The 19,288-nt window shown below is 41.0% G+C and overlaps 8 protein-coding genes across 10 annotated transcripts; 5 read left to right on the top strand and 3 right to left on the bottom strand.

Moving 5' to 3' along the window:
* Positions 1-968: 968 nt before the first annotated feature.
* On the top strand, positions 969-2,029 carry Josd (Josephin domain containing). Its single transcript, XM_068288833.1, has 2 exons — positions 969-1,223; positions 1,285-2,029. Exons 1-2 carry the CDS (start codon positions 1,145-1,147, stop codon positions 1,782-1,784), a joined length of 579 nt encoding a protein of 192 aa, XP_068144934.1. The 5' UTR covers positions 969-1,144; the 3' UTR covers positions 1,785-2,029.
* Positions 2,014-3,125, bottom strand: kune (kune-kune). Its single transcript, XM_068288832.1, has 2 exons — positions 3,102-3,125; positions 2,014-3,034 (listed from the first exon to the last, which is right to left on the bottom strand). Exon 2 carries the CDS (start codon positions 3,020-3,022, stop codon positions 2,216-2,218), a length of 807 nt encoding a protein of 268 aa, XP_068144933.1. The 5' UTR covers positions 3,023-3,034; positions 3,102-3,125; the 3' UTR covers positions 2,014-2,215.
* Positions 3,126-3,481: 356 nt separating this feature from the next.
* d4 lies at positions 3,482-6,351 on the top strand. Its single transcript, XM_068290934.1, has 3 exons — positions 3,482-4,178; positions 4,756-5,022; positions 5,090-6,351. Exons 1-3 carry the CDS (start codon positions 3,710-3,712, stop codon positions 5,905-5,907), a joined length of 1,554 nt encoding a protein of 517 aa, XP_068147035.1. The 5' UTR covers positions 3,482-3,709; the 3' UTR covers positions 5,908-6,351.
* Positions 6,352-6,604: 253 nt separating this feature from the next.
* Positions 6,605-7,411, top strand: LOC137575717 (uncharacterized). Its single transcript, XM_068288351.1, has 4 exons — positions 6,605-6,736; positions 6,790-7,028; positions 7,080-7,190; positions 7,249-7,411. Exons 1-4 carry the CDS (start codon positions 6,605-6,607, stop codon positions 7,409-7,411), a joined length of 645 nt encoding a protein of 214 aa, XP_068144452.1.
* Positions 7,213-9,609, bottom strand: LOC137575738 (probable cytochrome P450 4p3). 2 transcript variants are annotated; one of them, XM_068288373.1, is made up of 7 exons: positions 9,194-9,572; positions 8,928-9,128; positions 8,742-8,823; positions 8,578-8,684; positions 8,265-8,523; positions 7,981-8,201; positions 7,213-7,921 (listed from the first exon to the last, which is right to left on the bottom strand). In XM_068288373.1, exons 1-7 carry the CDS (start codon positions 9,378-9,380, stop codon positions 7,449-7,451), a joined length of 1,530 nt encoding a protein of 509 aa, XP_068144474.1. In that variant the 5' UTR covers positions 9,381-9,572; the 3' UTR covers positions 7,213-7,448. The 2 variants fall into 2 exon arrangements, 1 of the variants encoding a protein (XP_068144474.1); XR_011032222.1 differs by lacking the exon at positions 7,213-7,921 and having other exon boundaries at positions 8,064-8,201; positions 8,265-8,408; positions 8,473-8,523; positions 9,194-9,609.
* Positions 9,610-11,139: 1,530 nt separating this feature from the next.
* On the bottom strand, positions 11,140-12,289 carry LOC137575739 (ARL14 effector protein-like). Its single transcript, XM_068288374.1, has 2 exons — positions 12,207-12,289; positions 11,140-11,569 (listed from the first exon to the last, which is right to left on the bottom strand). Exon 2 carries the CDS (start codon positions 11,564-11,566, stop codon positions 11,186-11,188), a length of 381 nt encoding a protein of 126 aa, XP_068144475.1. The 5' UTR covers positions 11,567-11,569; positions 12,207-12,289; the 3' UTR covers positions 11,140-11,185.
* A 17-nt stretch (positions 12,290-12,306) lies between these two features.
* Positions 12,307-16,018, top strand: LOC137575737 (presequence protease, mitochondrial). Of its 2 annotated transcripts, XM_068288371.1 has the most exons (3): positions 12,307-12,371; positions 12,648-13,221; positions 13,282-16,018. In XM_068288371.1, exons 2-3 carry the CDS (start codon positions 12,656-12,658, stop codon positions 15,806-15,808), a joined length of 3,093 nt encoding a protein of 1,030 aa, XP_068144472.1. In that variant the 5' UTR covers positions 12,307-12,371; positions 12,648-12,655; the 3' UTR covers positions 15,809-16,018. The 2 variants fall into 2 exon arrangements, with proteins under 2 accessions (XP_068144472.1, XP_068144473.1); XM_068288372.1 differs by lacking the exon at positions 12,307-12,371 and having other exon boundaries at positions 12,423-13,221.
* A 44-nt stretch (positions 16,019-16,062) lies between these two features.
* On the top strand, positions 16,063-17,514 carry LOC137575716 (methyltransferase-like protein 25B). Its single transcript, XM_068288350.1, has 2 exons — positions 16,063-17,283; positions 17,359-17,514. The coding sequence occupies exons 1-2, from the start codon at positions 16,063-16,065 to the stop codon at positions 17,512-17,514; spliced, it is 1,377 nt and encodes a 458-aa protein (XP_068144451.1).
* The last annotated feature ends 1,774 nt before the right edge of the window (positions 17,515-19,288 follow it).

Below are 19,288 nucleotides of genomic sequence, written 5' to 3'. Positions count from 1 at the left end.
TGTATAAAACGTTTCAATTATATAAAGTTGCAGTTCTGCTCTCATTTTCTCTTGTCGTTATGTTGTGTAGATTTAAATTTAAAATATTAAAAGTAAATATTAACATGAGGCAAATGAGTAAGACTTGTGGCAAAGACACCAACAATTTTAACAACAAACACGTAAGGCAATGAGTATGAATTGTCCTCTTGTTTGGCCACGGAAACCTTTGTAATAAACCAATTGAAGAACAGCTTTAAGTTGCCTACAAATTTGTCTATTTCAATACATCGAATATGGCAAGATACAACCAATATTAGTTTGGTACATGTACAAAGAAATACTAAGATTCTGCCAAGCTGTTTCTACAATTCTGATACAATAGCAGTTGCTTCACTATCTCACTAAATTTGGTAAAGATACTCCCAATGCTTCACCGGTTTTTCGTTTTCAACCTTATGATATAGTGGTCCGATTCTGACGATTTTCATACTTTTTTTATCCCCCCCAAATATCAAGTTTCATACCAAGAGCTCTTAAGATGGCGGAGTGAAGTTGAATTGCACCGACGGATTGACGAACATGCCTGTACTCCTTGTGTTGAAAAGAGTCAAGCACTTAGACTGTCTCATCAATTGGCAAAAGATCTTTTGGCGACGATATTTTTTCGATTTAATAGAGATATCCGCATTCAAAATTTTGTCGCTCTAGCTTAAGCGTTTTTAGAGCAGTTCCCGTTGATCCACAGGGACTATTTATCAGAATATAACGATATTCCACATTTAAAGAAGAATGGTTTGATTGGCTTCATTCAAAATTATATGGAAGGTCAATCGGTTACAACGGTACAATATTGCCGGTCCGTTGAGTATCGTTATAATTTATGTTCGTATTTTTAATTTTGAGGACTTATTTTTAAAGCCTAGATTAAAACCCCACCCAAATCTAGTAAGTCTTTTATTTTTAATCCGAAAATTTGATTTCCTTCGTTAATAGTACATTAACGTTTAAAATTGTTTAGGACATCCGAGGGATATTCTTTAGTACAACGCCATCGATGTATCGATGGTACTATCGATGCTTGTTCCAGCCCTAGCGAGATGACGAAAAATATAAATAAATTCGTTTTAACAACAATATCCAATATATTAAACAAATAAACACGATGCCCCGTTCCCAAATATACCACGAAAAGCAGACCAGGCAGCTGTGTGCCCTGCATGCCCTGAACAATTTATTTCAAGGTATGATATGGAATATTCATTTGATTGGCTTAAGTCATCTCTTACAGGTGATCTTTTACAGGTGCTGAATCTTTTTCCAAGGCGGAGCTGGATGACATTTGTATCAATCTAAGCCCGGACACATGGGTAAATCCTCATCGCTCCGTACTAGGACTGGGCAACTATGACATCAACGTGATCATGACAGCCCTGGAGCTACGGAATTACCAGACAGTTTGGTTCGATAAGCGCAAGGATCCCGATTGCATAGACCTAGATGCTATTGTGGGCTTCATCCTAAACATTCCATCGGACTACAGATTTGGCGTTGTCACCCTGCCATTGCGTAGACGTCACTGGATTGCAGTTCGCCGCATTGGAACAGTTTATTACAACTTGGATTCAAAATTGCGTCAACCGGAACTGGTTGGCAATGAGAACGATCTTGTGGGATTTCTCCGTGATCAACTGTCAGACCCTGAGCAGCAGCGTGAACTATTCCTTGTCGTGAAACAGGCAACCAATGGCAATGAGAACACCTCGCAAAGTTGGCTCAAGGAATCTCACAACAAGCACTGCTAACATTAACACCTAAGGATCTCTGTGAATAAACATATAAGTAATAATAAATAGTGTTACTGCATATTGTGCAATGCGATTGGATCGTGATACATCCCAGAAATGTTGACATGGTGACTCACATCCGTTCAAAACAATTAATTCCATGTTTTCTTAGTTCAATTGTGGCGTTTGTTTTTATTTAAAATAAATAAATTTTGTTAAGAAAAACACAATAATAATACAAAACATGTGTGTAAAAAATGGAATCCATAAAGTCTATTTAAATATTAGATTCGGGAATGGACGGAGATTATAGCCTAAAACTAAGTGCACTTGAAGATTCGATATGTCATATGGATACTTTAGTTCGTTCGTCATCAATATTCGAGACAAGTTTCAAACTTAATCTAATTTAACTGAATGTAAAATGGACGGTAAGTAGAACAATATTTTTATATATCTGTTTGGATGCCTTGTGGTTGAGGAGCAGGGCGACCTGGCTGAGGACGACGTGGACGGCTTGGTTCAGGAGCAAAGTATGATTGAGGAGGCGGTGAGGGTGCCGATGGCGACGGACCTGCTGATGCAGCAGCCACTGCGGCCTGATGCTGATAATAGTCATCGCCATACTCGCTTACCTCCCTGTTGCTGATTTCGTTCAGTCGCTTGTATCTTTCTCGGCGCGCCTCCACCATATAGAGAATGCCAGCGGGCAACAACATGACGGCTCCAACAACGGCCAGAGCAAATGACCAACCCATGTCATTTGTCTGCCAACCTGGCATCCAGTCTCGCGAGTCCCCTTTGGCACCAAAGATGACCACTGCAATAAATCCAAATATTGATGCTAGGACTTGACAGGTGCCAATGGTGAGCAGCAAAAAAACATAGCGATCATCGTCTCGGGAAGTACGCAAGAAGGCAAGCGTAAAGGGCAGTGCAATGAGGCACATGACAAAACACAACGTAGCAAACAATTGCACAGCTATATAAAATCCTGGCAGCAGGAAATCGTGTATAATGTAGTATTCCTCCTCGAAAACCCACATGCAGCCAGTAAAACGGATGTCATAGAAACGATGGATATCCTGGAAGTTATTGAAGCACACAGTCCACAGTCCCAGGTTTGTGAACTTCGGGTTCTGCAGGCGTCCATCAGTCACCAGCCAGTATGGCGTTGCGAAGGCAATAAGGAAGAGTAAAAACGAAAAGACTGATATCCCTAGGGCGACCTTTGTGTTGCGATTCGACAACCCCATTTCGTTAGCGCACTGTGATCAGGACAACAACAAAAGTTTACAAAACAAACTAAAATTAAACTAAATTAAAGATACTCGCTCTGAATATCGCTGTACACGCCCTTTAGAAACTATCGATTGCACAAAATATCGATTGTTATTTAGACCTTAGGACTGATTCAGCAAATTCTAAGTAAAATAAACAAATGTATTTGTATTAAATAACAATATTACACCTTGTTTTTACACATCATTATTTATCTTCACATGGCTATACAGACATGAACTATTTAGTCTTCGATTAAAAATATATTAAGTAAAACAGCGAAACGGCATTTTTTAAAAATTACTTGGAATTGGGTGGGTGCGTTGGCTAATCCCAAATGTTCCCTGCAAATGTTGTTTGTTCCATTTCGTTACGTAGTTCCATTAATTCATTTGTTATCGAACTTTCATCCGCAATATAGATAGTTCTATCGTTGGTTTCCCACCTCTACTTTGCATCAGATACAAATACAATTTAACAAAAAAAAAAAACCTGAAATTGTAGAAAAATGCGTTGCGTGTTTGTACTTAGAGTCGGCCTCAGATCCTAAATATTTGTTTCATAAGCGGCCTGGAACCGAAAAATTCGTTTAATTTCTTTAACGTTTTGGCTGCTGCAGCTGCTAAGAAAGACGCGCTCTGACGCCGGGCAACAATAACAATATGGCTTCCGCTTCAGAAACTGAAAAAAGTTTGGTGGTAAACATTGGCAATTTTGAAAAAATTCAGAACTTTCTAAATGACAAGGAGAAGTACAAAGAAGTGCTGGAGAACAGCGAGAACTTTAATACGAGGCTTTGTATTGAGAGGAGACTGCGTATGCCGTTTCTGGACCCGCAGACTGGAGTCGCCCAGACCCACTGTGCTCTCTTCATGAAGCAAAAGCAACGAATGCCCGGATTCCGACATGGACAAATCTACACTTATCCCTCATCGAGATGGCGAAAGCCAAAGCGCCAATATTTACTGAACCCCAATCATGGATACCGTGCTTATCAGTATCGGGATCACACCCACTCGCATTCTCATCAGCATCAGCATCTAAATCAACACCAGCATCACCATGTGCATCATGTGCCGACATCGAGTACGTCTAGTTCACGTGACCATCATCCTCAGACGGAAAGTGCAGGTAAGATTGCAGCAGCCTCAACTTATTGCAAAATCAATAAAAAGCAAAACAATTGCTTTTGCTACTTCCGCTCTGCCCCTTTGAGACTGCATCCTCGGCACAGTGGGTTGGTTAGGTACAACATTTTTTTTCCTTTGGGTTAGAAAAACCGTTTTTGTTATTGTACCAATAAAAAGGTACTTACATATATCCTTTTTGTAGGCTTGTCGCAAATGGTTTTCTCTTTGCTCTTTACAAAAAAAATTAATTAAATTAAATTAAAGTTAAAAACAAAATGTTCCGAAACTCACATAGATTGAAATATTTATATAGTAATATTTATAAATGATTGGCTCTTGAGTAAACCAAAATTTGGCAACAATTTTTTAATATTTCGTCCCACTGTGCCATGACACGCCGTGTTTACTATTGAGATACCGACAAGTGCATGCGTCTGAGAGTGTGCGTGTGTGTGAAAGGGCAAATTCTTAAGTTAAACCACCCCGGAGGCAAAAACGAAAAAGCAGAGGCAGAGGCACAGACATCACCATGATTTATGTCCCCACACCCTTTAATGCGGATGCGCTTCTTTTTACAGTAATTGCTGCCACTGATGGCAACTCGATGGGCGCTTCGGGGGACAATGATAGCAAGGACTCGCATGCCAATGCCGAGAAGGAGTGGTTCCACGAAGACTTGGAGTCATCGCACTATCATCATGGCGATGACTACGAGGATGATTTTGATTCGGACAACGACTTCGACGAGTCCTACAGCAGTAGGGGTAAACGGAAACGGGGCTCGCGACCACGACGTTCCAATGCAAATGTGGAGGGTACACCCAAACGTGGGCGGAAAGGAGGTGGTTAGTACTATATATGCGGGAAATATTCCTTTAATCGCTCTCTAATAAAACTTTTCTTGTTGTGCAGGTAATCGTCGTCGCAACGCTGGCAACGATGGCGATTCGGATCGGAGACGTCGCACTGGTGCAAGCGGTAGCAATAACAGTGCAAACACGTCAGCAGCTGCGGCGGCAGCTGCTGCTGCAGTTGCCCATGCTGCTAGTACCGCGGCAGCAGCGGCTGCAGCCACAACAGGGCTTTATAATACGCACTCCAACTCAGCATCTCCCATTCCCACAAACGATGAGACTTCGCAATCGGCCATTGTTATGCCGGCTAACGTAGCCTCGTCATCTTACGATAAAACTTCAAGCGATGCCGGTGCTTCCAATGACTCCATACCATTAGCAACGATGGCTAACATGGGCATGATGGCGACCGCGGCAGCTGCCACCCCAGCGATGTATGCAGCCGCAGTGAATGCACCAGCTACGACCTCAATAGGTAGTCCCAAGAAACAAGCAGCACTTAAGCTGCGGGCCGAACGGGAAGTGGCGCAACCTTCACCCTACTGCGATTTCTGTTTAGGCGATCAGCGAGAGAACAAGAAAACCAATATGCCAGAGGAGCTTGTCTCCTGCTCCGACTGTGGCCGCTCTGGTCATCCGTCGTGCCTCCAATTTACACCAAACATGATAATCTCGGTGAAGCGGTATCGTTGGCAGTGCATAGAGTGCAAGTATTGCTCGATATGTGGAACCTCCGATAACGACGATCAACTCTTGTTCTGTGACGATTGCGATCGCGGTTATCATATGTACTGTCTGTCGCCGCCTCTGGTCACTCCACCCGAGGGTTCCTGGAGCTGTAAACTGTGCATGGAGGAGTTTCATAAGCCCAAGTAATGCGCTTATTCCGTAAAGCGAATGCAAAATGCATATGTAGTTAGTCGTACCCCTGACACTCAACCAGTCGCTATAGTTTTCCAAAATGATTTTAATTTAGTTGTTAGGAGGTTTTTGCAAGTTCTTAACTTTCGTACAGGATTTTAATTTTCTATACAAATATATGTAATTGTAATTACGCTTAAGTGAAGTCCCAAGTATTTTTGTAAGTATTCTCCGCAGCTTAAAAGATAGATGTATGTATGTACGTACTTGCGAAGCGAATGTCCATGTTTTGTGTTTAGTCAGTCTTGTCTCCTAGCCAGTAAGCAAATGCAATCCATATTAAGCTATAAATTCTTTATACCCAAAATGTATGCATGTTTACGAGAATTACTATAAGAAATTGCATAATAATACCTTAATGCCAATAAATATTGCAATTGTTCTGGCATAAGACCGTAATCACTTGTTTTGTTCAACCACAAAGCGGTGCTCATCAATTAAGTTTTTGCCACATTCCGCTCTAAATTATAAGCAAAGAAGGCGTCAGACATTTGCCACTGCTGCACTCTGAAGTGCCAAGTGGCATCGCGTTAGTTCGTTAGTGCCTGCTTTCAAATGTTTAAACAGAGTTTGTGTTAATTAATAGTGAAACTAAGGCAAGAATAGAAACACTACAGAATTCTTTGTCAGTTACATATTAAATACCAACGACATGAGAAGTATGTGGATTCTTGTTCTGATAACTTTATGCCTGAATGTGTCATTACTTCCTCATCGAGTAGAGGGAAATGTTCGGTCCAAGCGCTTTTTAATCTTTCCACGACAAGCGCCCACAAGACATCAGGTGATTAAATAGAAATAGAAGTTATAAAAACGGATATTCATTGGTATTTCTAGTTCATTGCTGGCATTGGAATTCCCGCTGATTTGACCTATGAATCTCTAACGGTGGGTCATGTCCTTAAAGCCATGTTTTACTTGCCGTACAATGCAACAGTTTATCGAGAAAATCCTTATCTACCTGAATACAGGCGAAATTCATCATTAAACAACAACACAGATGAACGAAAATTCTATGAAAAGCCATCAAAGATTCGATGGCAGATATACGAGTACATAGAGCACATTTTGAACGGGTAAGTGCGGAAAGATGTGGCCTGACACTCAATTTATGGTACTTACCGCAGTTATGGTTGCAATGGACACCAATGTCTCCTGAAGGCCATTTGTGAAGCAAATTCAGTTAAGTTTTCTAAGGATTTTAGCGTTGTGGCAGAGATAATGCATTTGTTGCTAAGGTATTGAACTTGTATTTTAATAAGGTAACATTTATTAGTTTACTTAATGCATTTTTAGCCCTTCTTCGACCTTAAACGACAATGAAGATGAATCGAAATCCCGAGTTTATATAGCCGCCGAAGAAGCTGCAGCAGATCCTAAAGGTCCTGACTGTGAAATGTTTGATTGCAAGATTAGTCTATTAGATTGGATTTCTCGGGTGATGCAGCTGGATTATTAAACGCGCATTCCAATATTGTGACTTTTCTTTTTTACTATTAGAGACGTTTCCTTATCTTAACATATACGTCCGATTTGGTTCTTATTAAAATACCAGCTAAAAAGCGATAAGTTAGAGGATCGTTTACTGGAAGAATTTCATAATTCTTCAAAATGTATGTCAATAAAGTTTTCATTTCTGTCATGGCATATTTTTGTCCAATGCAATTGCGTCGTCCTGCACTGAATGGTATAAAGGCGTAAGGATGTCTCTGTACTGTGCTATCGTTGAGAAAACGTTCCGGAATAAATTCATTGGGTTGATCATAATACTTTGGATTGCGGTGTATATCAAAAATATGAACTATTATCTGAGCACCCTTTGGCAAGATCAGATTATTGAGCTTCGTCTCGGTATGACACTCCCTCATTATGCCTGGAACAGATGGACACAAACGTTGCGTTTCCTTGATGACACACTCCAAATACTTAAGTTGACTCAAAGTTCGATTGTCCAAGTTGGTGAGATCATCTGTGGGGCCCAGAAGGGCTTTAAGTTTGTAAATTAGTTAACAACGAAAATAATCTTACCATCGATAAACTCTTTGAGCTCATCGAAACAACGCTGTTGCTTCTCTGGATAGCTTCCAAGGAAAGCCAGACAGAGGATGAGGGTCATAGCAGTCGTATCGTAGCCCCCAAACATAAAAGTGTTAACCTCTTCACAGATTCCAGCGTGATCAATAAGACCTTCCGTTTCGGCCAATAACATTGTATCTAGCATAGCGTAACGCTGTTTGGTATTTAGATCACTGAAATACGAAAAATATATTAAAATTTAGAATTGTTTTTGAGTTTTATGGTTTGTATTTAACCTGGCGTCCATTTCCTGGGCCTTTCTAACACTTGCTTCATCAAAGTCCAATCTGCGCTTTTGTATGATATTGCTGGAGAAGGCGTGAAGTTTCTTTAAGGTGCTTACGTCCTTTCGTCCTTCTCCCAAATTGTATAGGGTATCACTAGCCATTAGAGGGTTCATTACACGTTTAATAAAACTATGTTCAGCGATGGCTATGTTCTTACGATAGTCATCCCCATCCGCGCAATCGTCCAGCTTAACTCCAAGTGCAGTTTCTAAAATTACAATGTTCTATTAGGCAAATCCAAAGGACATCAAACGACACTTACCACAGATGCTATTTAGAGTAAATCTTGGTACTAACTCATTCAAGTTGATTTCGTCAGTTTTATCATTGGCTGCTCGCAACGATTCTATAAACTTAACACTTTCCTTCCTAATAGATACAAAAATACAAGTTAAGAGTCAAAATTATGAACGTCACAAAACTTACTTGAAAACTTCTAAAAACTGTTCCAATATCTTGAAGTGAAATGCCGGTGTCAATAACTTACGACGACTATTCCAATATTGACCTAAGATTTTAAAATAAATTCATGTATATATTATATATAATATAAATGTTATACGGAGGTATTAACAATAAAGTGTTTGTTACTCTTATCTAATCTTAATTGACCTGTGCTCGTTAGAAGACCAGTTTTCAAAAATGGATGCAGAAACCGGTACATGTCACCTTTCGTGATCAAGTTATTGTCATTCAAGACTTGCTCTGCATCTGCGGCATCTATGATATTGTATATCGGGAATCCAACAATATATTGGATGTAACTTCTTTTGAGCTCCGCTGCATAATCGCGGGAATAGTAGAACAGTTCCTCTGATGATAAGAATAATAAATGTTATCATAATGAAAGGAACTTATCGTAATTTCTCCAACAACACCTGAGGTCATTCCAATGGTATCAAAAGTATTGCCGAATATACTATTGCCCTTGCCCTTGACAAGTTCTGATCCATCAGTGGTCTTGAATCGTCGGCAAAGCGATAGAAGCTCATAATCTTTATGCAAATGCCACAAGCACAGAGAAATAAGTCCAATAAAGATCAGCACTAATACTAGGTAAAACATCTCGCTGAGCCTTAGTCTCCTCTCGGGTGTCACTTAAACAAAATTCTATAATAGCTGCGCGCGGGTAACGTCAAAGTCGTTCAAGCGAAGTCGACCAACTGAATTAAACTGCGTCTATCATCCCACCATACACTCATATATTTGTATGTATGCATATGTTTGTTCTAATACATCGCCAGTAGGACAGAGGCGTAGGCGATTCGCTGGATCAATCTTGCCTATGTTTGCGATTTCTGGTTAATACTTTTTTTGATCCGATTCAAAATTCAACAATTTATAGGAAAATTAGTTTAAGCCTGACTTTCTGAGTTTATAGTATAAACTTCATACCCTTGTGTACGATAAAGCATTTATTTAAATTTCTTTAATGTGCCTAACTTGTTGTAGGGCGCCATGAAAACAGAGTCATGCCAGTGATCCCCTCAATCAAGCCCTGGCTTAATGACAAAGCGTTTTAAAGGTCGTCATAAGAAGTTTTTTCACGACGGAATTGTTTCAAGTAGTAATAAATTGGAGACCGTTTTTATTTGTATACCCTTGCAGAGGTTATTATATTGTTCTAAGTGCTTATAACAATTGAGGCGCCAAAAACTAGACATTCGTATGTAGGCTTCAATGGTCTAAATTTCACGTCAAGTGGGTAACATATTTTCAGACGTCGGGTCCGGATGCTGTTGTCCAGTTGTTTGAAGTTCTGTGCATTATCATGGGTTTCTAGCCTGGAGAGGTACTGACTGCCATACCTTAGGATATCGCACATAACTGGCGTGATGTTTAGGTCTCAGATAAGCAGGTGCGTCAAAAATTCTGCTTTGTATGATTATGGAATAACGCGGATGCAGGATCTCGCTCCCAAAAACGGACTTCAGATAACGGCAAATCTTAGTGGTAAGGCGCTAAAAGGTAGGGTTAGTCCAGATTGGCACAAGTTTTTCGGACTTGTGGTATCCATAAAACCTGAAATCTCAGGGCTCAGTTGGACAATCACTGACAGCATACGGATATTTGAGACAGGCACTTAAATTACCTTATACTCGAAAAATTGCTTCTTGGAAGGTACTTTATGGCAGCAAACTATGGCTTTGAAATCAAGAAGTAGTCCGAAGACATTCTGTTCTTTGAACCGTATTGTTGGGTAACTGACAACTCTTCAACAAATCGCAAAATTCTGATGGGTAAACTAGGCTAGTATCTTCAGGACATGGTTGAGCTAACCGAGGAGAATAATATCGACGATCACTTTCGTCGGAAACGGAGCTTGAACTACCCGAACACCCTAGTTCGCTACCCTGCTTCACCTGAACTCATTAGTCGATAAGGTCGCAGATGTCGCACTAAGCGAGGGATCGGAGATTAAAGGGTTTCGGGCAATTTATCAACCCTATGTGTAATATTTACAGCGATTAAGTTTGTTTCGTTTTTTAATAGGGCCCTTTCCAAAACGACTTTCCCCCTGAATAAATCAACTCATCGTGATATACGTGTAATAGCCAAGTTATGCTTATAAACGTTTTTCACTAGAGGGAACGGGCCGGTAGCAGCGCTAGCGTTCTCACGTGCAAGTAGACGAGGTAGCATATGCATAAGCATGGCGGTTGACTCTTGGAGCATGGTATACAGAAGTCGCCGGGGCAAGTTACTGCCTTCATTTCTCTTTTACACTTAATGATTTTATAGTTGCAAAAATTGCCATGCCTCCCTTCCTAAGGCTTACTGTTTTCACTCAATCCGTGTTATTGCAATGAGTTTACTTGTAATATTTCGATAAATAGGAATTGATTCTTAATTTATTTCTTCACATAAAATTACATACTGATCTTAGAACTGGGAAAGTACTTATTAACAATAGACAAATCTTTTCCATCGTACACAATACACTCATAAAAAAACTTTCGATTTACTCTGCACTGTGGGCCACATTTTGTAGACCCGCAGGACAGGCACGGGGACCAACATCCATCGCAATCGTCATTCATGCAATCACAAACGTCGCGACCATTGGATCGAATATTTCCATATTCGTCATAAGCAGAGTTTTTTCCATAGTAGTTTCCCTTTTTCTTGCCCCGACGCTTACTCTTTTCCATTTCCGTGGGAACATCATCATTTTCTGCTTTTCTTTGACGTTGCCGTAAATTACGTCTGGTTCCAGAAACAGTGTAATCGGGATCGAAATCTGAATTCATGATCTGAAATACGAATAATATGAAATAAACACGGAGAAAACTTTGACCACGCCGAAGATTGTATACCCTATGTACTGGGAAAGGGAAAAAAGGATGCGATCTTAAACACTCAACAAAAGCAACACTTGCTTTCTTAAACGTCCCTCCATTCCTGTGCTAACAACTTGCGTGCTCAAGGTCGCGAACTTTTCCCTCTCACCGTAAATCATCCATGTAGACGGCCCTCTATCTACAAACGGACGACGATCGGGTGTCGATTCACAAAATACATTTTCTCTGCCCAACCTCTGCCGCTGTGCTCTGTGTCCCAAAAACAATTACAGTGGCCACCCTTGCTTAATCTATGACGATCCAGACGGACAAATGGACGGGCATGTCTATATGAACTCGTCTCGTCGTGCTGATCGAAATTATATATATTTGTATGCTTTATATGCCCGGAGATGCATCCTTCTGTTCGATGCACACTTCTGACCAAAATTAATGTATCCTTTTTGCAAGGGTATGAAAACTTAGCCGAATCCCGTTCGTTACATTATAACTGTTTTTTTAAACCAAGTACACTAAAATACTATATATGTATGTAGTTGCACTATTTGGATCTATCTAATAATTAAACTATAAATTATTATATTTTTACCTCTGTTTACTGGGTGTTGTGTCTTGGTGGTGGCCAAGGTGTTGCCAGAGCGGTAAGTGTTATTTTTAAATCGATTACTTTTGTTCGACTTACAGTGTGTTATCGATAAATTAGGTAGCTAGAGCAATAGTAAACATTTAGATAAATTCCAGATTTTTGAAGAACGTAAGTATTTCTGATATAAAATTCATTCGCAATGGTTTTGAAATACTTGTCTATGAAAATCACAGCAGTCAAAAATAAAATAAGCATTTTCACATAACAACATTTATGCTTAGTGCAACACAGAATATAAAAGCACGAGTTCAGCCGGCTCGGCTGATGTAACATTAGTGTAACACATCGAAAGTGTTTTTGCCCATAGTTTTGTTTACATTTATTTTGTTGCCGATGTCGCGAAGCTTACAGCTGAGTATTTGAATCCGCAATCTCTTTTTGTAGACACGAAAATGTTCGCACGCTTGAAATGGATGAGGGCGGCGCGGGGTCCTCGTCAACTGGCTCGACAATACAGCAAAGTGTCCAGCACAGTGGAAGAATTGGTGAGCACCAGGGCCAAGCCAAAGGCGGCGGAAGCATTGTCCCATGTTACAATGCCGCATATAATCACACAAAGCGATCACAAATACAGTGAGGGCAAAGTGTATAATGGATTCCAATGCGAACGTGTCGAGCATATTGCAGACTTTGAGCTCACCTCCTGCACGCTGAGGCATCTGGGTACGGGCACAGAGTTTTGGCATATTGATCGGAACGATACAAACAATGTATTCTCAATTAACTTTCGGACAACCCCGTTTAATTCGACTGGCTTGCCCCATATCCTGGAGCATTTGGCTTTGTGTGGTTCAAAGAAGTATCCTGTCAGAGATCCCTTCTTTAAGATGCTAAATCGATCGGTGGCCACATTTATGAACGCGATGACTGGACCAGATTACACCCTATATCCGTTCTCAACCATGAATGAGACTGACTTCCGTAACCTGCAGCGGATTTATCTGGATGCTGTATTTCGGTACGTGTAATATCTAATCCCTGACTTGGCTACTGACTGAGTTACCCTTTTTATTTAAAGGCCAAATCTAGCATATTTAGATTTTCTGCAAGAGGGATGGCGACTGGAACACTCTGATCTTCGTAACCGCGAATCCGAGTATATCATAAAAGGCGTTGTATATAACGAAATGAAAGGAGCATTCTCAGAGAACTCGCAAGTGTTTGGCCAAAACCTTCTCAATAATATGCTGCCCAATCATACGTACGGATATGTCTCTGGTGGCAATCCCTTGGAGATACCCAAACTTACTCACACCGACTTGGTAGAGTTCCATAGCAAGTACTACCATCCAAGCAATGCGCGAATCTTCTGCTATGGCTCCTTTGATCTTGAGAAAACACTCCAGCTAGTGGATAAAGAATATCTGTCGCAAGCGGATCGAATTGACAATTCATATAGTCGGATACCATCCCAACCACGCTGGTCGCAGCCTCGAAATGTGCACATTTCCAGCCGGTTGGACACCATGGGTGCCGCCTTTGAAAGGCAGAACCAAATTTGCATTGCTTTGCTTATGTGCGATATTACGGATATTCAAGAAAGCTTCGAGCTGAATGTTCTCTCCGAAATACTGATACGAGGCCCCAATTCAGTTTTCTATAAAAGTCTGATTGAGCCCAATTTTTCGGGAGGCTACAACCAGAGTACTGGCTATTCGGGTGACTGCAAGGATACGGCTTTTGTGGTGGGCCTGCAAGATTTGAAGGTAGAAGATTTCACAAGATTTAACGAGCTCTTCGATCATACAGTGAGCAAAGCCATCAAGGAAGGTTTCGAACCACAGCATGTTGAAAGTGTTTTGCATAATCTGGAGTTATCGCTAAAGCATCAAAGTCCGCATTTTGGTAACGCCTTGCTGTTCAATTCCACCGCTTTATGGAATCATGAAGGTGACGTTGTAGCCAACTTGAAGGTGTCTGAAATGATTGCGCGACTGCGAGACAATCTGAAACAGGACGAAAACTATTTGCAAGGCAAAATGGCGAAATATTTTGCCAACAACAAGCACAAACTCACACTGACAATGTCTCCAGATGAATCGTATGAGGAGAAATTCAAGTTGGCCGAGGCCGAGATGCTAAAACAAAAAGTCAATGCCCTTGACAAGACAGAATCTGAAAAAATATACCAGAACGGCTTAAAACTGGAGGCGTCACAAAAAGCAGTGCCAAATACGGATTTATTGCCCTGCTTATCGCTGAGCGATGTAACCGAACCACCGAAATGGCCATTAGTAAGTAGGCAAAGCCTGCATAATGTGCCCGCCCAGTTGTGCCAGGTGCCGACCAATGAAATAACCTATCTCAAATGCCTGTTCAACATCACTGGCCTAAGCAGTGATGAAGTGATGCTCGTGCCCTTGTTCTGTAATGTGGTCAATGACATGGGCACCACCAAGCACGATTTCCGCGAATTCGACAAATTGGTGCTATCAAAGACAGCCGGAATCGATTTCAAATTGAATTTCGTTGAGGATGTTAGCGATGCAAAGTCATATCGTCTCGGTTTAATGGTGACATCTCATGCTCTTGATAAGAATGTTCCCGACATGTTCGACCTGTGCCAAGAGTTGCTGTGCAATTTCCAATTTGAGGACACTGACCGCCTTAAGATGCTGGTAGAGAACTATATTTCGAATATATCTGTGGGCATAGCCAGTTCCGGCCACTTGTATGCCATGCTGAGTGCCTCCGCTTTAGTTAGTGATGCATCCAAACTAAAGTCCCTTCTCTCCGGTGTGGATCACATTCGCTTCATGAAGCAGTATGTAGAGCAAAATAGTACAAACGATATTCGTGACAAATTACAGGCCATTGGCGCCAAGGTTTTCAACAAGAAAAGCATGCGGGTCGCCATTAACAGCTCGGAGGCTTATCAGTCAACAGCCGTGAAACATTGCTCCGATTTCCTGGAGACATTACCCACCCTTGAGACTACAAAGACCAGCAGCAAATTGCACTTGTTGGAGCCCAGCTGCCAACATTATGTCATGAACATACCCGTAAATTATTGCGCCAAGGCCTTCTTTGCAGTTCCATACTTGCATGAAGATCATCCGTCACTTCGTGTGCTGGCCAAGCTTTTGTCGGCAAAGTATTTGCTTCCTGTTGTTCGGGAACAGAATGGAGCATATGGAGCTGGGGCCAAGATCAGCTCCGATGGCATTTTCACATTCTACAGCTATCGTGATCCGCACTCTACTAAAACCCTGGATGCCTTCGACAAGACATATCAATGGTTACGCGACGAGACAAACAAATTGGATCAGGAGACACTGTTTGAGGCAAAACTCGGTGTACTCCAGCAATTAGATTCACCCATTGCACCGGGCAATATTGGCATTGATTATTTCCTTTATGAAGTGTCTCAAGAAATGTTTGTCAAATATCGCACTCGTATGCTGGCCGTGACGTTGGATGAGTTGCAGGCGGTAATTGAGAAATACTTCAAGGAGCAGCCGAAGCATTTCGGTAAATGCATTTTGGGTCCCGCCAATGATAAGCTCGAGGAGGAAACCCAACTAAAATGGAAGACAATTGCTTAGAGTTTAGTGTATTAACAAATTGGACAAAATATATTGGATCCCATATCTCTATGTCTGTACTTTTTGGCACTTTTTTGTTACAAACATGTGTTCTTACTTTTACATAGGCCTAGGTCACTTGTTAATTAATTATACATACAAACAACAACTATTCATTATAACTTCAGATATAAATAATAATAAATTGTCTCTTCAGGCTTTTAGCTATGATATTTTGTATCCATTTTTGACTTACATCTTTTACAGCCGTCGCCATGTCGCTGACCAGCAGCTACACAAATGCCGAGGATTATTTTAGGACTGCAGTGGATTTCTTGTGCTCCTACTCGTGGATTTATCGTGAGGCAAACACATCTTGTCTTAGGTCAATCGACGCCATGCCAAAGGACTTTAAAGACTATTTCCTGGAAATATCAAAAGAAAACTTGGATCTGTTTCCATTAATACACGAAGAGTTAAGTATTTTTATCCCACCTTTGAAAGAATTTCGCAAGAAACTGGCCTCTTTGACACCTGCATCTGTGGCTCTGGAATCCATTAGACCAACGACAAGGCCAAAGGTTAATCACCAGCGTAAGATGTCACCCAAAAAACTACATGAAATCCAGCAACTGGCAACACACATAAATAACCATTGCAAGGATGCGCAGCTCCTTGTAGACTTGGGCTCTGGACTTGGCTATCTTACCGAAGCCCTGTACGAGCTAAAGCCCAGTCTAATGATACTTGGCTTGGAGGCGGACGAAAGTAGAGTGCAGGCAGCACGTATTCGTTGCAAGGAACTTCTGCCAGCGGCGGCCTCCAAGTCGATTAGTTATCAAAGTTCATACGTCAGTGCCAAATCTCGTGCTTATATAGAAGATTGTTCAAAAGAGCTGGCCCGTAGCAATGGCTGTTTATCACTGAGTAAAATGTCTATAATAGGGCTGCATGCCTGTGCGGATTTAAGCATTGTAGGGATGCAATTGTTCCTGTCAATGCCTCTAGTACAGACTATTCACATTATGCCTTGCTGCTACCACAAATTGGCCCTGCAAAATCCTAATGATGATTCGGTATTTGAAAACTTTCCATTGAGTGCGGTTCTGCGTAAGGTTGTAGCGGTTCAATCGAAACCTGTCCACTTTAATCGACCGTTCCTAAGGCTGGCCTGTCAGCAGACAAGTGCCCGCTGGAGATATAACCGCAGTCCTGGCGATGGATATCATATGTTTGCACGCGCTCTGGCCGAGGCTACTTGTGATGTGGGTGAATCTATAAAGTGCAAGAAACCCTTCAAACCCATATCAACTCAAGGGCAGATGACTTTCTGTGATCTTAAGCAGAGATATCAATTGACTTCGAAAGTGACTGGTCAGAACTTGGACTGGCTGCCCTCACATGAATCAAGGTTTATGGAAATAAATAAAAAATACTCCAACAACAAAGGACCGTGTCTAGCGGAAGCTTTGACCTGCCTACAGACAAGCATTCAGGTATTTAAATAGAAGCCACGGAAGCCAATAGATTGCATGACATCTATGATCCCCTTTTGACCTCCACTCTTCTAGAAACTCTGTGAGAATGTTGTTCTCTTCGACCGTTTGTGCTACCTGGAGGAAGAGGCTACCGCTCGAAATTTGCCGGTGAGAACAAAATACGAACAACTGGTTGATGAGAAGCTATCCCCCCGCTGCCATGTACTGATTGCCGAAAAGTTATCATGATGCGGGCGGAGAAACTTTCATGCATATCCTGTGGCCTATCCTGTTTATGTCTACTCACAGGAGCTAATGCAATTAGTAGACACTCTGTTTCTTTAAATTTTAAGCGCGGCTGTGTGCCTTCATCTTTGTGTATTCATATACCACGGTCTGTTGTCATCAATTAAAATCAATGCCAGGCTAAGGAAACTGTGCACAATGGCTGCCTGTTTCTCCCAAGTATTTGTGTGTGTGCGTGTGGGTTTGTTTGTTCTTTAAGGAAGTGTTTTACGAGTAAGTGCTCCGCCTTTTTGCTCATTACACGGCCAGCAGTCCTTGGTAATTAAATTTCTTGTATCTCCTGGTATGCAAATACAAAAGTCTGTAAGTATATATATACATTGGGGATTGTTCTCTTGGGGGAGCACAAATGTAATTGCTTTTTACTACAAAAATGTGAGTCCATTGGAACAAAAAACTCTGCATACAGGTTTATTGATCATACCCAGTTTATTGATCGTTGTTATACCCTGTACCCAAAGCATAGTAAAGTAATTCATCTACACTGCACAGTGGGGCGTTTACTCACTTTTGCTTGCAATAGTCATAATCTTAGATCTTCCTAAGATATCGACTTGAATTTTTTTTAATAATTTGGAATAATCCAATGAAACAGACGCAAACTGCCTTTTTATACCATACACCCATAGGGTGAAATGGTATATTAAAGTCGCCAAAATGTATGTAACAGGCAGAAGGAAGCTTCTGCGACCCTATAAAGTATATATATTCTTGATCAGGATGAACAGCCGAGTCGATCTAGCCATGTCCGTCTGTCCGTCCGTCCGTCCGTCCGTCCGTCCGTCTGTCCGTCCGTCCGTCCGTCCGTATGAACACGCAGATCTCGGAGACTATAAGAGCTAGAGCCACCAAATTTGGTATGTATACTCGTGTATTATGTACATATATAAAGTTAATTGGAATTTCGGCCACGCCCCCTTACGCCCCCAGGAATCACATAAAACTATTTTTCTTAAAAAGTATAATAGCTAGAGACATCAAATTTGGTATGTGTATTAGTGTAATAGACGCGCAGAAACTGGCTATTTAAAAATTTTGCCACGCCCACTTCCGCCCCCAAAAATTAAACAAAACTGATTTTATCAAAAACTAACAAAGCTAAAGTCACCAAATTTAGTATGTATACTGGCTTAGTATGCGCGCAGAGTATATATATTTTCATAATTTGCCACGCCCACTTCCGCCTCCATAATTAAGAAAAAACCGATTTCTTCCTGTATTTTTTTGACTATCGCATTCAACTTCGGCAGACTAATTAATCTTATCTATTTCTACCAAACTACCAAATTTTATTGAAATCGGACTAGAAACATGCAAAATATGCGTATGAACGTATTTTACTAAGCGGTCCACAAGGCCAGAATTGGCCGTTGGCTAGTAGCGGCGCTAGAGTGCTCGTGTGTTCGTCGAGTGAGCGAGATAGCACATACTATGAAACATGTAAAAACAATTTAATAGACATACATTTGGTTTTCGAAATTTGAAATATTTGTTTCACCTGGTGTATGGTATACCCAAGTCGACGAGTCGACTTACTTGCTTCATTTCCATTTAAAAGTTGATAATGTTAAACCTAAATTTTTTACACTTGACCCGCTTTCAAACAAAGGTCTTTATTAACTCTAGTATAATTCGTTTTTTCGTATAGTTTGGTTTTAAACGTATTTGAACTTTGCTTTTGAAAAAGAATTACCGAAATATCCAATTTTTTATTTGG

This window comes from Drosophila tropicalis, unplaced genomic scaffold (assembly GCF_018151085.1).
Source record: "Drosophila tropicalis isolate 14030-0801.00 unplaced genomic scaffold, ASM1815108v1 contig_593, whole genome shotgun sequence".
NCBI lineage: Eukaryota > Metazoa > Arthropoda > Insecta > Diptera > Drosophilidae > Drosophila > Drosophila tropicalis.
The sequence above is the reverse complement of the archived record's forward strand: the minus strand, read 5'-3'. Positions and strand labels throughout refer to the sequence as shown.